The sequence below is a fragment of the Callospermophilus lateralis genome, chromosome 13 (genome assembly GCF_048772815.1).
Source record: "Callospermophilus lateralis isolate mCalLat2 chromosome 13, mCalLat2.hap1, whole genome shotgun sequence".
Classification (NCBI taxonomy): domain Eukaryota; kingdom Metazoa; phylum Chordata; class Mammalia; order Rodentia; family Sciuridae; genus Callospermophilus; species Callospermophilus lateralis.
The window spans coordinates 71,254,034-71,268,697 of NC_135317.1; the positions used below are offsets into that span (position 1 = coordinate 71,254,034).

General features: G+C 40.4%; 1 protein-coding gene across 1 annotated transcript; it reads right to left on the minus strand.

The window, feature by feature from the left end:
* Window positions 1–6,109: 6,109 nt before the first annotated feature.
* LOC143379160 (zinc finger CCHC-type and RNA-binding motif-containing protein 1) lies at window positions 6,110–7,674 on the minus strand. Its single transcript, XM_076831578.1, has one exon. It carries the CDS (start codon window positions 7,487–7,489, stop codon window positions 6,836–6,838), a length of 654 nt encoding a protein of 217 aa, XP_076687693.1. The 5' UTR covers window positions 7,490–7,674; the 3' UTR covers window positions 6,110–6,835.
* Between the last annotated feature and the right edge of the window lie 6,990 nt (window positions 7,675–14,664).

Consider the following 14,664-nt stretch of genomic DNA (forward strand, 5'->3'; position numbering starts at 1 on the left):
GATATCCAAGTGTATATTTGCACATCTCTATATGGGCGTGTCCACCTATGCTAACTCCTGTGTTTGCCTAAGTTGTCTGTGTGCATATGAGTGTGTGTATTTGTGTGTGCTCTAGATCCTCTTTAGCAAACACACTGATGCTTTATCCTCCAGGTTTTAAAGTTCAGTGGCATGATGACATTGACACAGCAGGCTGCACATTGAACCGAGTCTCACCACCCTTCTGGCTTTGCCAAGAGCTGACCCATATATCTTAATGTCCAAATTATCCTCCTCCCTGTCAGTCTATCCTGAGTCCCTGAGGAACTTTTGCATGCAATACCCAAGATGTCCCCCACAAGGCTGAGAATGCCTGCTTTTTTGGTTTTCCACTGAATCTCAGTTCATTTGTTTTTTTCACTCCTCAAACCATCACTGAGCTTCTGCCAGGCTAAGCCTCATGTCCACAGAGATACAGAGTAAGACATGGCTTCTGCCTTCATGAAATGTGACATTTGTCAGAAAGAAAGGCCTGGTCACCACTAATCAAGTTCAAACTAAAAATTCAGAGAAAGAGGGTAGCAATGTCCCTGAGCAACCTGAGAAGACTTAATGAGGTCACATTTGACTAGGCCATGATGGTTGAATAGAATTGCAATAAGCAAATGAGCAAAATAGCCTTCCAAGCAGAGCAATGGTGTGGCCAGAGATCTAGAAATGACAACGCCTGTGGGGTGTCAATTTGTAAGCTCTTCCTTGCAACACCAGGGGAGTGCCTGACATAGACCGCAGGGGGAAGGGAGCCCCTGAAGCTGTGCAGACTGGTCCTGTCCTTCATCTGTGTTCTTGTCAGTCTGTGCAGACAGCCTTACTTGTTGCATTAATTCGATTCCAAATAGGAGATCTAAACTAAAGTGGGGTTCAAAGAACATGAGGTGCGGGGGCAACTGAACATGCAGTAGGAGAGGACTTTCAAAAGTGGAGGCAGTGATTTGACGCAATATTGTAAACACATCAATTCTCCCCTGGTAGATTCAACACAGTCTCAAAAAAAAAAAAAAAAAAAAAAAAAAATTCAAAAGTGTCTTCAGAAATGGACATACTGATTCTAAAATTTTATGGGAAATATAAAGAACCTAGAATGGCCAGAACAACTTTGAAAAAGAGCTAGAGGACTAATACAACCTGATTTTTAAGACTTAATATAAAGCTATAGTAACAACACTGTATGTTGGTGTTGGCAAAAATAGACCAATAGATAATGGACTAAAGACAGCCCAGAAACAGACCCACACATAGATGCATATTTTGGGTTGATTTATGCCCCTTTGCCCAAAGCACATTCTCTGGGATCTCTGAACATGAACTCTCTTGGAAAAAGATTTTTGGCTGATGTGATTTAAGTTAAGATCCTCATATGAGATCATCCTGGATTTAGAACAGCCCTTAGATACAATGACAGATGTCTTTATGAGAAAGGGAGATGACATGAAGGGACACCTGGAAGCCTTTCCAAAAATGGAGACAGAAATTGGAATGATGCCACCACAAGCCAAGAAATGTCTGGAGCTACAGAAACAAGAGGCAAGAAAGGGTTCACCCCCGAGCCTACAGAGGGACCACCGCCTAGCCAGCACCTTGATTTCAGACATCTGCCCTCTAGACTATGAGATATTATAATTTTCTGTTGTCTTAAGCCATCAAACTTGTGGTAATTTGTATGGCAGCCCTAGGAAATGAATACAATGCACACGACTGATTTTTTTTAACCAAGTTATAAAGGTAAGTCAGTGCAAAAAATAGTCTTTTGACAAATAATGCTGATACATATACAAATAAATATATTTTTATATTTTATTTATACCTCTCATCACATAAAAAATGGATCAAGGAGCTGGGGTTGTGGCTCAGTGGCAGAGCGATTGCCTAGCATGTGTGAGGCCCTGAGTTTGATTTTCAGCACTGCATATAAATGAATAAAAACAAAACAAAAGTCCATCAACTACTGAAAAAATAAAATAAAAAATTTTTAAAATGAGTCAGAACCTAAATGTTGGACTGGGATTGTGGCTCAGTGGTACAGCGCTTGCCTAGCATGGGTGGGACCAGGTTCGATTCTCAGCACCACATAAAAAATAAATAAATAAATAAAGGCATTGTCTTGTATCCATCTACAAAAAAAAAAAAAAAAAAAAAAAAATTCTCTCTCTCTCTCTCTCAAAAAAAAAAACCTAAATGTAAAACCAAAGTTATGAAATATCTGGAAGAATTCCTAAGAAAAAAACTTGGTGCCCATCTGCTAAGCAAAGATTTCTTAGACATGACAGTAAAGCATGATTCATATAATTAAAAAAAAACCCTGAGAGCTGGGAAGGGTGATGTGTTCCAATAATCTCAGCGATTCAGAGGTGGAGGTAGGAGGATTGCATGTTCAAGTCCAGACTGAATAACTTAGTTAGACCCTGTCTCAAAATAAAAAAGGGTTGGGGATGTAGCTCAGTGGTAGAGCACTAGCATTTGTGAAGGCCTCAATTCCCAGGGCTTTCACCAAAATAATAAATTCATAAATTAATTAATTAATTAGTTAATTAATTAATTAATTAATCAGATTGGGGATATAGCCTAGTGGTAGACCACCCCTGGGTAAAATCACCAGTACAAAAAAAAAATTGTACTTTTTGAAATAAAAATCTTCTGCTACTCATGAGATACAAAAGAATAAAAAGTCACAGATTTCAAGGCATATATTCAAGAAAGTATTGTTCACCCTGACACAAAGAAAAGACCACCAACTCCAGTTTTAAATCAAATTAAAGCAAGCTTGTATTCGTATACACAAAGAGAGCTGATCAGCAGCTGTCTCTCCTAATGCAGGCTAGAGACCAGCACTCCAGCTCTCTAGGAACAAGATTTTATAGCACAAAAAGTTGCAAAGGGGTGTTCTTGAGAACTTACAGATAACAGGATTTTGACAAGCATAATACAAAGGCAGATAGTAGGTTAATGATCTACATGGTATGATATTTCAAGGTAGGGAGTAAATTCAGATCCCAACATCAGAATTTATGAGGTGCCGCTGAAGTTTCAGAGAGGGTTGCTACTTGGTCGGGGAGAGCCAGGCATGGGTGAGTTCAAGGCATGAGCAGGAATTCCAAACAAGTTTAGAAATTTCAATAATTTATAGTAAAACAGAAATTAACTTTTCATGACTTTGTGATGTGATGGCTCCCAATCTTAAGATGAAATGAGGCTAGGTTCATCAGTATCTGTTTTAAAAAAATTCTCAAAACTCATCAATAACCCATTTTTTATTATTTATTTTTTTACACAAATGGAGCACAACTTTTCATTGTTTTGGTGGTACATGATGTAGGGTCACACCATTCATGCAATCATACCCATGTATAGGAGTAGTATTGTCCATCTTATTCCACCACTCCTCCCATACACCCCTTCCCTTCTTCTCCCTTCCCTCTGCTCAATCCAAAGTTCCTCTATTCTTCCCTTGCCTGCCCCGCCCCCCTCCTTATGGATAACATCCACTTATCAGAGAAACCATTCAGCCTTTAGTTTTTTGGGATTGGCTTACTTCGCTTAGCATGACATTCTTCAACTCCAGCCATTTACCTGTAAATGCCATAATTTTATTTTCTTTTAATGCTGCGTAATATTCCACTGTGTATATATACCACAGTTTCTTTATCCATTCATCTATTGAAGGGCATCTAGGCTGTTTCCACTGTTCAGCTATTATGAATTGAGCTGCTATGAACATTGAGGTGGCAGCATCACTGTAGCGTGCTGCTTTTAAGTCCTTTGGGTATAGCCCTAGAAGTGAGATAGCGAAGTCAAATGGTAGTTACATTCCAAGTTTTCTAAGGTATCTTCATTCTGCTTTCCAAAGTGGTTGTCCCATTTTGCAATCCCATCAGCAATGAATCAGTGTACCTTTTTCCCCACACCCTCACCAGCCCTTATTGTTGCTTGATTTTTTGATAATTGACATTCTGTCTGGAGTGAGATGAAATCTTACTTTTGATTTGCATTTCTCTAATTGCTAGTGATTGTTGAACTATAATCCAAAAAAAAAAAAAAAAGACCGCCAATTCCAACTTTAAATCAAATTAAAGCAAGTTTGTACTGTGTACACAAAAGCTGGCCAGAACTGTCTCTACCAAACCCAGGCTAGAGATCAGCACCCCAGCCTCCAGGAACGAGGTTTTATAGAACAAACAGTTGCAAAGGGAAGTGTTTTGAGAACTTACAGCTAACAGGATTTTGATAAGCATAATACAAAGGCAGATAGTAGGTAATGATCTACATAGCTTTAATATTTCAAGGAAGCAAATAAATTTAGATCCCAACATCAGAATTTATGAGGCACTGCAGAGGTTTCAGAGAGGGTTGTTATCTGGTCAGAGGGAGCCAGGCATGGGTGAGTTCAAGGCACAGGCGGGAATTCCAAACAAGTTTAGAAATCTCAGTAATTTATAGTAAAACAGATATTAACTTTCCATGAATTTGTGATAAGATGGCTCCCAATCTTAAGATGGAATTAGGCTGGGTTTATCAGCAATGTTGAATAATTTTTCATAAATTTGTTGATTGCTTGTATATCTTCTTCTGTGAAGTGTCTGCTCATTTCCTTAGTCCATTTATTAATTGGATCATTTGGGTGTTTTTGTGTGTGTGATAAGTTTTTTGTGTTCTTTATATATCCTGGAGATTAGTGCTCTATCTAATGTGTGTGTGATAAAAACTTGCTCCCATTCTGTAGGTTCTCTCTTCACTTTATTGTTTCTTTTGCTGAGAAGAAGCTTTTTAATTTGAATCCATACCATTTATTGATTCTTGATTTACTTCTTTTGCTTTAGGAGTCTTGTTAAGGAAGCCAGGTCCTAAACCGACATGATGAAGAATTAGACTTGATTTTTTTTTATTATTATTATTAGGTCTAAAGTCTCTGGCCTAATTCCTAAGTCCTTGATCCACTTTGAGTTGAGTCTTGTGAAGGGTGAGAGATAGGGGTTTAATTTCATTTTGCTGCATATGAATTTCCAGTTTTCCCTTCATCCATTTGTTGAAGAGGCTATCTTTTCTCCAATGTATGTTTTTGGCACTTTGTAAGAGATAACTGTATTTAATGTGTATTTGTTTCCATATCCTCTATTCTGTACCATTGGTCTACATGTCTGTTTTGGTGCCAATACCATGGTGTTTTTGTTACTATAGCTCTGTAGTATACTTAAGGTCTGTAATGCCTCCTGCTTCACACTTCTTGCTAATAATTGATTTGGCTATTTTTTTTAAAATTGTCAAAAAAAATTTGGAGACTTTTCATCAAATAAGATAAACAGATGGCAATATGCTCATGAAAAGATTCTCAAAATCATTAGTTGGTAGGGAAATTTAAGTCCAAAACCACAGTAAGATCCTATTAACACAAATCAGAGAATCTACATGAAAGACCAGCAGTGACAAAAGCTAGCAAGGATACAGAACAACTGGAAATCTCCTACACTGCTGATGGGAACTGCAAAATGGTACAATGACATTGGAAAGAAGTGGACTAGTTTCTTAAAAATGCACGTACATGAGGGGTAGAAAATGTATAATTTTCTCTCCTCAATCTTCCTAAATTCTTAACCAGGACAGGTTCCTGGCTTGTAAAAAATAGATTAACAGGAGAAAAACAAGTCAGTTTTTGTGCATACAGTACCTATCACGTGAGATAGAAGTCAGTCTCTCAAGAAAGTAATTCTCTCAACAGTGTTTTGGGAGCTTTGCTTAAACCGTGTTATAAAAAAAACCAAACTAACAAAAAAACATACACTTTAGAGGAATGAGAAGACAAAGGAGAGATCAGTCCCAGGGTTTCTTTTTTTTTTTTTTCTTTTGAAAATTTTATTTAACATTCCTAATAATAAACCATTCAACTTTCCAGTCTGTATGAAGTTTAGTTTTGAGATTAAATTTATTTGCAAACCCTCATGTAATCCAATTGGATATGAATAAAGTTTTTAATATCAAGTTTTTAAATAAGTCATTTGAATATCTGCCTTTTCCCATGGAATAACAATAATATTACTATCATATTTTTCTTATTTTTATTACAATTAGTTGTTTACAAGATTATTATTAACATCCTGATTTTTAGTACAGGTTGAGAATTCCTTATCAAAAATGCTTGAGCCCACAAATATTTTGGAATATTTATACATATATAATGAGATATTTTAGGGATGAGACCTAAGTCTAAACGTGAAATTCATTGATGTTTCCTATATTTTTACACATAACCTGAAGGTTATTTTATACATTTTTATTTTAACAAATTTTTATTTTTTGCAGTATTGGGATTTGAGCCCAGAAGCTCTTTACCACTGAAACTATATTCCCTTTATATTATTTTATCTTGAAAATAGAGTTTTGCTATTGTTTAATTGTCCTGGAACTTGTGATCCTTCTCCCTCAGTCTCCCAAGTCACTGGGATTATAGGTGTTTGCCACCACACATGGCTTATACACATATTTAATAAAGTGGATGAAACAAAGTTTTATGGTATGGAATTTTCCACCTCAGGTGGCATATTGGTGCTCAAAGTTTTGGATTTGGGGGCATTTTGAATTATTTTGGACTTTTGAATGAAGGATGCTCAACCTGTACTTTGCTAAGGCAAAAGAGAAACATGATGCTTTAAAATTATTTTTAAATTTTCTATGAACTATTTTATAGTACAAAACTATTTGATATTAAGTATTCTTACGTTCAAATACTAAAAGTAATCTTTACTTCCCAAATTAAGTTTATACTCCAAGATTTTATTTTTAAAATATTTACATAATAAATACAATTTTAATCACTAAGTTCTTCCTCATCACTGAAATATGTACTTTTCTTTATCCTTGGGCGTCTTGAATCATCTGATGTTGAAGGACCCCCGGCACTGGGTTTCCATTTGTTTTGTTCTTCTTCAATTTTGGCTTGCTGAAATGCAATGGCCTGACTGAGACTGTCAAGAGCAGGATCTTCCCCTTCATCTTCACTTTCTTCTACTTCCTCAATTTCTTCTTCTGGTTCAGGAATTTTCTTTTTTTTCTTTTTTTCTTTCTTCTTTGGAGGCTCCCGTTCTCCAAGCATATTTTTAGGACACGCATAACTTAAGTGTCCACTTTCCCCACATTCATAACACTTAGATTTATCAAAGTAGTTTCGCCTCCTGATGAACTCTGCTGCTCTTCCATTGTCAATAGCAATGCTTGCCTTTATCACTCTACCAAACAACTGTTTGTTGTTTATTGCCCTTGTGCAGTTTTGTGCAGAGTCTTTATCCAAAAATAAAATAAATGCAACCCCTTTACTTTTCCTGGTATCTTTGTCTTTCATTATAGTAACCTTCACAACTTTGCCATACTTGGAAAATATCCGATATAAATCGTTGTTTGTCAGGGAGAAGGGCAAGTTGGATACATACACTGTGCTCTTACTTGGAGCTAAGCCACCACTCATTTCTTCAGGTGGGGCGAGCCCGGGAGACCAGAGGACCACCAGCCTCGGCTCGGCTGGGGCTCAACCCCGACTCTTCCTCGCCGCGGGCAGCGGATTTGGCATCATCTGTTCCTGCAGGGGTCAGAGGAAAATACCGGGCGGTAGGGCCACCTGTACCCCTTCCCGGTTCGCCTTAGACCCGGGCCCCGGAGTCCCAGGGTTTCTAAAGGTGGGAAAACTGTAATGAAGAAACTAAGTTAAAATCTGCTCATAACTTTCTTTGGTCTCTGGGGTCCACTGGTGTGTACTTGGGCTGGGTGAGCGGCTCTCTCTAATAAGGGAGGATTTAGGTCCCGCCTTTAGGTAGACTTCTGAGAGCAGAAAGTCCCTCTATTTTATAACCTTTTTCAGTTAAACAATCCTCAATAATTAGAGACCCAAACCGAAATATTTTGGTTTCCTTCACATTTATCATATGGTTCAGCTATTCCACTACTAAGTACTTACCCAAGAGAAATGAAAGCACATGTTTATACAAAGACTCCAATACAAAAGTTCAAAGCACCTCCCTCTGTAATGGCCCCAAAACTTAAGATAACCCAAATGTCCATCATAGTTGTTTGGACAAATCATGGTATATTAATACAATGGAATACTACTCAGTTATAAATTGAATTATCTATTGATATAAGCAATAATGGATAAATCTCAGAAGAATCAAGTTGTGTGAAAAAAATATGATCCAAAAAGCGTACATTGTACCATACTTTAAAAAAGTTTATAAAATGAAATATATCCATAGTGGCAAAAAAAAAAGGCAGATCAGTAGTTACTTGAGAGTTGGAGGTGGGGGTTCAAGGGTTGATGGCACAGAGGAGGAGGAAAAAATTAGAAAGAGGGGCCTGGAGACTTTGGGGTCAGATGCATATACACACTATTTTGCAGGGACAGTTTCACAAGTGTGCACAGACATGAAAACTTATCAAAGTGTTTACATATATGCAGTTTATTAAATGTCAATTATACTTCAATAAAGCTATAAAACAAACAAATAAAAAAAGATAAAAGAAAAGATAATGTCCCCAGCATCCCCAGCATTGATGCTGCACATTGATGAGGCAGAGGGGCGCTTCTGGTCCTCGGTCCCAGGCACACACCCTGAGGCCTGGATGAACCAACAGCAGGCAGACCCTCCGTGCCCCTCTCAGAGCCCCTCTCAGTGCCCTCCGGATTTGCTAGTCCTTCACCTTTGGGACAGTGCCCTGTGCTTGCCTGAGGGTTAGCTGCAGGGGAAATGAGGCTATTAGATTTCTCAGAGCAAGATCCCAGGAGAGTCAGTGCAAATGTCAGAAACCATTTGATCCAACAGATGTTGTAAAAGCCCTTAGAGTAATCTTCTTTCTTTGCTTCATTTATTTTTTGCTGCCCATCAACAGCCAGATCTTTCCTTAGAACTCAGTTCATTTGCTGTCCCTCCCAGTCACAGTGGGGGATATTGGGGAGAGGAAAGTTCAGGCCCAGGGCCCCTGGCTTTCTGGAGAGTTGGACCCCAATTAGGGTCTATACTTCCTAGAATTTCAAGAGTGGGATTCTTTTCTTTTAGTGCATTTTTAACTAAATGTGATTGCACTTTATGGTTTCAGCAGACTTTTTTAAAAGCACATTTTCAAAAATTGCACATTATGAATATAAAAATTACACAGTACTTATTACTACTGAGTTGCACACTTAAAATGTTTAAGATAGTACATTTAACAAATGTGTATTTTACCAAAATCAAAAATACAAAAGATTTTGAGGAATTAATTAACTAAAAAAAAAAAAAATGCTACAAGAGTCTGCTTGCAGAAGATGAGAAGATTTCCAATGCTCTTCCTGGAACCCCTTGCTAAAGGCTTTAGAAGCAGATTATTCTTTTTTAAGAAATCTCTCTTGTAACCAACATTGATGAACTCCTCCATCTTGCAGGGTAGACGCTAGGGTCATGGAGCAGGACTGCTTCCCAATACGCCACCTCTCCACATGTCATCCTGGTCCCCTTTCTCAGAAAAGTCAATCACTAATACACCTCCTTTGTGCCCTGCTTGACATGATACAGTCACAATAATAATAGTGACAAGAGAACACTTAGATGGCTAGGCACCACTGTGAATTATTATGCAGTGAATTCTCCTATTTTATTAATAAGGAAATTGAGATGAACTCAAGAGTAGGGTATCAGGGCTTTCTATTTTGTTTATTTATTTAGTGGTGCTAAGGGTTGAACCCAGGGCCTCATGCATACTAGGCAAGCATTCTTCCACTGAGCCACATTGCCAGCCCTTACAATCTTTTAATTGTGGAAAAATACACATAACATGCAATTTATTATCTTCACAGTTTTTAACTGAACAGTTCAGTAGTGTTGAGGACAGCCATACTGCTGTGTATCCAAGCCCTAAACTATTTTCAACTTCTCAAACAGAAACTCTCTATCCATTAAACAGCAACTCTCTATTATTGTCGCTTCTATTCAGCCCTTGACAATTGCAGTTCTACTCTCTTTTGCTTTAATTTGATGACTGTAGCTAGGTACCTTATACAATTGGATTCATATAATATTTTTCTTTCTGTGACTGGAGCTAACATAATTCTTCAAGTTTCATCCATGTTGGCCGACATATCCGTATTCCCCAGACAAAGATTTCTACAGATGGATAGTGGCAATCTGCACAACATTGTGAATGTACTTTTCTTTTTGTTCAGATATTCAAAACTTTATATCTAAAAATGGCCTTCATTACAAATTTAAGTCTGGGTAGCTCCTTCCCCCCTCCCCCATGCAAAAACTTCATATGTATGTACAGCAGAGCAAACTCATTTTTAAAAGAACATTTTTAAAAAGGTAAAAGAACATCCATAGGCATTGGTCCATCTTCTAAGAGGCAGTGCAATCCTCAGATCACTGGAGTCCCAGGGCTTGTAGGCTTGTCTTCACCACCAGAATCTATAGCTTATTTCCTCCACTTTACACCAAGGAATAAAAATTAGACCGTCCAAGGAAAAACTGGTCCAATTTGATGTTCCTGGAAGAATCCCCAAATTTTCCACTTCAGATGTTGTTGAGTCTTTGGTTTTCACTGGCCCTTGGGGTTTTTCCCCCAGATGCAGTACTATTATTTTGTACCCATTTTTTGTGCAAAGGTGAATGAAAACTTTCTTGGAATCGTGCATGATATTGGAATGTAACCTCTGATATTTAAAAACACTGGTTTGTATGTAATAGAACTTTCAAGGAGAATGTCCCATGGGCGTTCATATTTCCTGATGCCACAGGAGGTGAGAGCATAAGTGAATTTGAAGAAGTCAGACAGCACTCTGCTTACTGGACAACCAGTTCCTAGACAGAACTCACAGACTGTGGCAGCATCTCCTTCGCAAAAGCTATCCATCTAATTTTGACGAGGAGCCAGAATTCAGAATGGTTCATAGACAAATGATCAAGGTCACAAAAACAGGAGGAGCAGAAAGTAGGAGAAGCCCTCCTCACGTGCCAGAGACCTTCATCGCTTCAGATGGCAGATCAAGGTGTCACAGAAAACAGGAAATGACACTGTGAATGGACCTAACGCCACTAAACTGTGCACTTAAAAGTGGTGAAAATGTAAAATTTTATTTTGTGTATTTTACCCTAATTTTAAAACAGTAACAACAACAACAAAGACAAATAAGATGATTTGCCCAAATAGCCAAAAAAAAAAAAAAAAAAAAAGTGAGCAGCAGATTCAAGCCCAAATAGTGGGCCCCTGGGCCAATTGCCTTCAGCCCTGTGCTGTGAGCGGGTGGGGGGGCTTCCACAGCTGTGAGTTCTGCATCCACTGATTGGACAAACGGAGGGTAGAAATATTTTTAAGATGTTACCTTGTTTTGCTGACATGATAGTCCTAGGTGGTTGGGTCTATACCCAACATGTAGAGATTTAGTTTTCCTTTTCATTATTCCCTAACAGTGCAGTAGGACTATTAACATAGCATTTATACTATATTAGGTATTGTGAGTAATCTAGAGATGACTTAAAATATGTAGAAGAATAGGTTATCTAAGGACTTGATACTCCTGTGGCCGAGTCCTGGAATCCATCCCCTGAGGGTAGTGAAGGACGACTGCACAGCCTCTCCCAACAGCAGTTACGCAGATGTAGAGCCTGAAGGGCTAAGTCCATCCATGATGTAGAGTCAGGATTAGGGACCTCATCCCAGCAGGCAGAGACCCTAAACTGGCCTGTGACTCTTCCTCTGGGAAAGAATGTCCCTGATGGTTCACCCAGTGATTCTCCTAGCCCCTGGGGAATTCCTGGAAGGAGTGAGGAAAACCTGCTCAAACCTCCACCAACAAGGCTGAGCAATAGTGTGGGAGGAGGAACACAAGTCTGGCCCATTGCCATTAAGCAGTCCTAGGAGTTTAATGACACCGAAGCCACCTCCAGTATCACCCAGTTGAAAGTATTAGAACAGGATGCACAAGTTCTGAAAATCAGCCCAGTGTGTTTGCAAATCTCCCTTGGCCTTTCTCACCTGTGTGGGGTGGCTGTCCACAGCAACGACGGGGCTCAGACCTTTATTACAATTTAGAACAACCTCCTGTTTGTGTAGACAAGTCAGGTTGCTTAAAGGGACAAGTGAGTCAAAGAGGCAACATGAACACTAAAATTGCACTCTGGCTCGCTGGCACAGGAAGCCTGGAGGGGTCTGGCATTCTCTTTGGAAAACATTTTGGAACCACTCTTCACATGCACTGATTTAACCTTACCTCCAAGCAACACCAACGCCCTTCCTTGTTTAGAAGACACTGAGGAGGTTACATTGCCTCCAGTCATGATGACAATTTGCATATATAACCTGACTCGTGGGCTTTGGTTCCTGAGGCAAGTTGAGGCCCAGATTTCTGACAACCTTTGTCCCACAGGCCCTCTGGGCCAGAAGGCACAGAGCCAGGCAGCCTCTCTGGCTTCACCAGTCCTCAGAGTGCAGAGCCAGCCAGCCGGCCAGTTGGAGAGGGGGCTCGGGTTACACTGAGGGTTTTTTGACGACTTCCTAACTAACACTCTGACAGTCTGGATAGGTAGGCCTGCTTTCCACAAGCTCATGGGAGAATTCTCATTCTAGTAGAGTATTAATGCTTATGGTACTTGTACCAGGGCCCTAGCATTTGGCATATGTCATTTAATGTAATCTTCACAACGTTAGAAGTTGGTACTAGGAGTTAGGTGCTATTTTTACCCTCTTATTAAGGATAAGGGAACTAAGCCTCATAAGCCAGGAGGACCGTTGTCAAACAAGGGTCTTTCTGTCTCCAGAACCATGCCTGTACCCTCTTCCAGTGTTCTCAGCTTCCAGGAGCACCCCTCCTTCATCAGAATCCCCCGCAATGGCATGCTGTAGCTGAGTGACCGTTGGGCCCTGCCCTTGGGTTCCAGAGTCCCCAGTTCTGGATGGAGCCTGAATGTATATTTCCCATAAGCTCACTCGAAGGACTGTTGGCGGGGGACCCACCCTCTAAGTAGCACTGCCATACACCATCCTCAGGCCCCAAACCTCCTGCAGGCATCTTGGTCTCTCACACTTTACTGGTGTTGTCACCTCTTGGTTTTTATCCAAGAAATTCAGCCACTAAGGAGTGTCATACATCGCTGCCACCTCGGCCAGAGAGCCCCTCAGTCCCATGCAGAAAGCAGGGCTGCAGAGGAGGCACACCCACCGCTGTGATCAAGACGCCACAGCTTTCACAGTGGCAAAGCACTCAGCATTCTGTACATAATTTGACCGTCCTTGTCCTCACAGGAAGCACGGGCGTCACACACAGGCTGGGGTCTGTATCAGGGTTAGCCTGGAGATAAGGTCCCAGCTAATGGCTCCCTGGCTCTGGGCACCCTGTTTCTGTTGTTGCGCTCACCGCCAGCATCATTTTACCCTGATTTCAGCATTGTTGAAACAATGACCTTACACCATGAGGACAGGCTCTTTCAGGTCTGTTTCCGTCCCCACTGTGCCCGGCACCTCGACAGCACACAGGATAGGGGCAAGAAAGTTGTGTTGGCTGAACAAAAAACCAAATGGACAGATGGACATGTGGACAAATAAGAGAAGAAACAAGTGCCAAGAGAGTCCTGGACAGGCCGTGGAACAGGGATAGAAATGACTTGTTGAGGTAGATCTGGAATAATTTTGCTGGATAGAGACCAGGAAAAGACCCTGTGGGGACATTCACCTCCCTCCTTTCTGAAAGAGACCACCCTTCATTGGGGTGAAAGATGTGGCCTTGTGTGTCCCTCCCTCCCAGGAATGTGGGCAGAGGTGTATGGTCCGCGAGGGCGGTCCTAACAAAGCACCACAAACTGACTTACATAATGGAACTTACTGCCTCGCAGTTCTGGAGGCTGGAAGTCTGAGATTAAGGGGTCAGCAAGGTCGGTTCCATCTGAAGGCTGTGACAGAATCAGTCCCAGGCCTCTTCCCTGGCTTCTAGTGGCTTGCTGGTGATCTTTGCCTTTCTTTGATTTTATAGATACAGCTTGTCAGTCAATCCTGTCTCCATCGTCACATGGCCCTCTCCCTGTGCAGTGCATGTGGCCGTCTCTAAACCACCTCCTCTTTTCATAAAGACACATTGGATTAATAAAGATCTATTTTAATGTCCATTAAAATGACCTCTATCTTAAATAAATATGGCTGCAATGACCCTATTTCTGATTAAGCTCACATGCTGAGATACTAGGGTTAGAGGTTATGAAGTGGCACCCCCTTTCTCCACAGAAAAGCCCTCTTCATCATGACAGATTTTAGGACTGTTAGCAAAAGAGTCTCTGAGAAAGAGTCCAATGTAGATAAACTTCCTATTTTTGTGTCACCCTGTTTTACTTGGCCACTGGCAGGGAAGATACCAGCACTCCAGGTGCTGGACACCCCTTTACTAGGTTTTCACAAACATATCCAGTATAGTACTTTGTAGAAATGTGCAAACAAGGCCTCTGGCCTTGAGCTGGGCTTCAAAGAGATGTGTATATTTTTTAAGATAAGTTACCAACTGGGCTCCATGGTAACAGGTGGCAGGGGGAGGAAAGAAGGGGAGAAGAAGCTCTCCCCTTCTCAGGTGTTGTCCTTGAAGGGTTAACTTACCCAAAACAGTGAAAGAAAAAGCTGCTTTTATGTGAACTTCTG

Coding starts and splice junctions, on each gene's coding strand:
- LOC143379160 (XM_076831578.1), bottom strand. CDS start 7,489: ATGAGTGGTGGCTTAGCTCCAAGTAAGAGCACAGTGTATGTATCCAAC.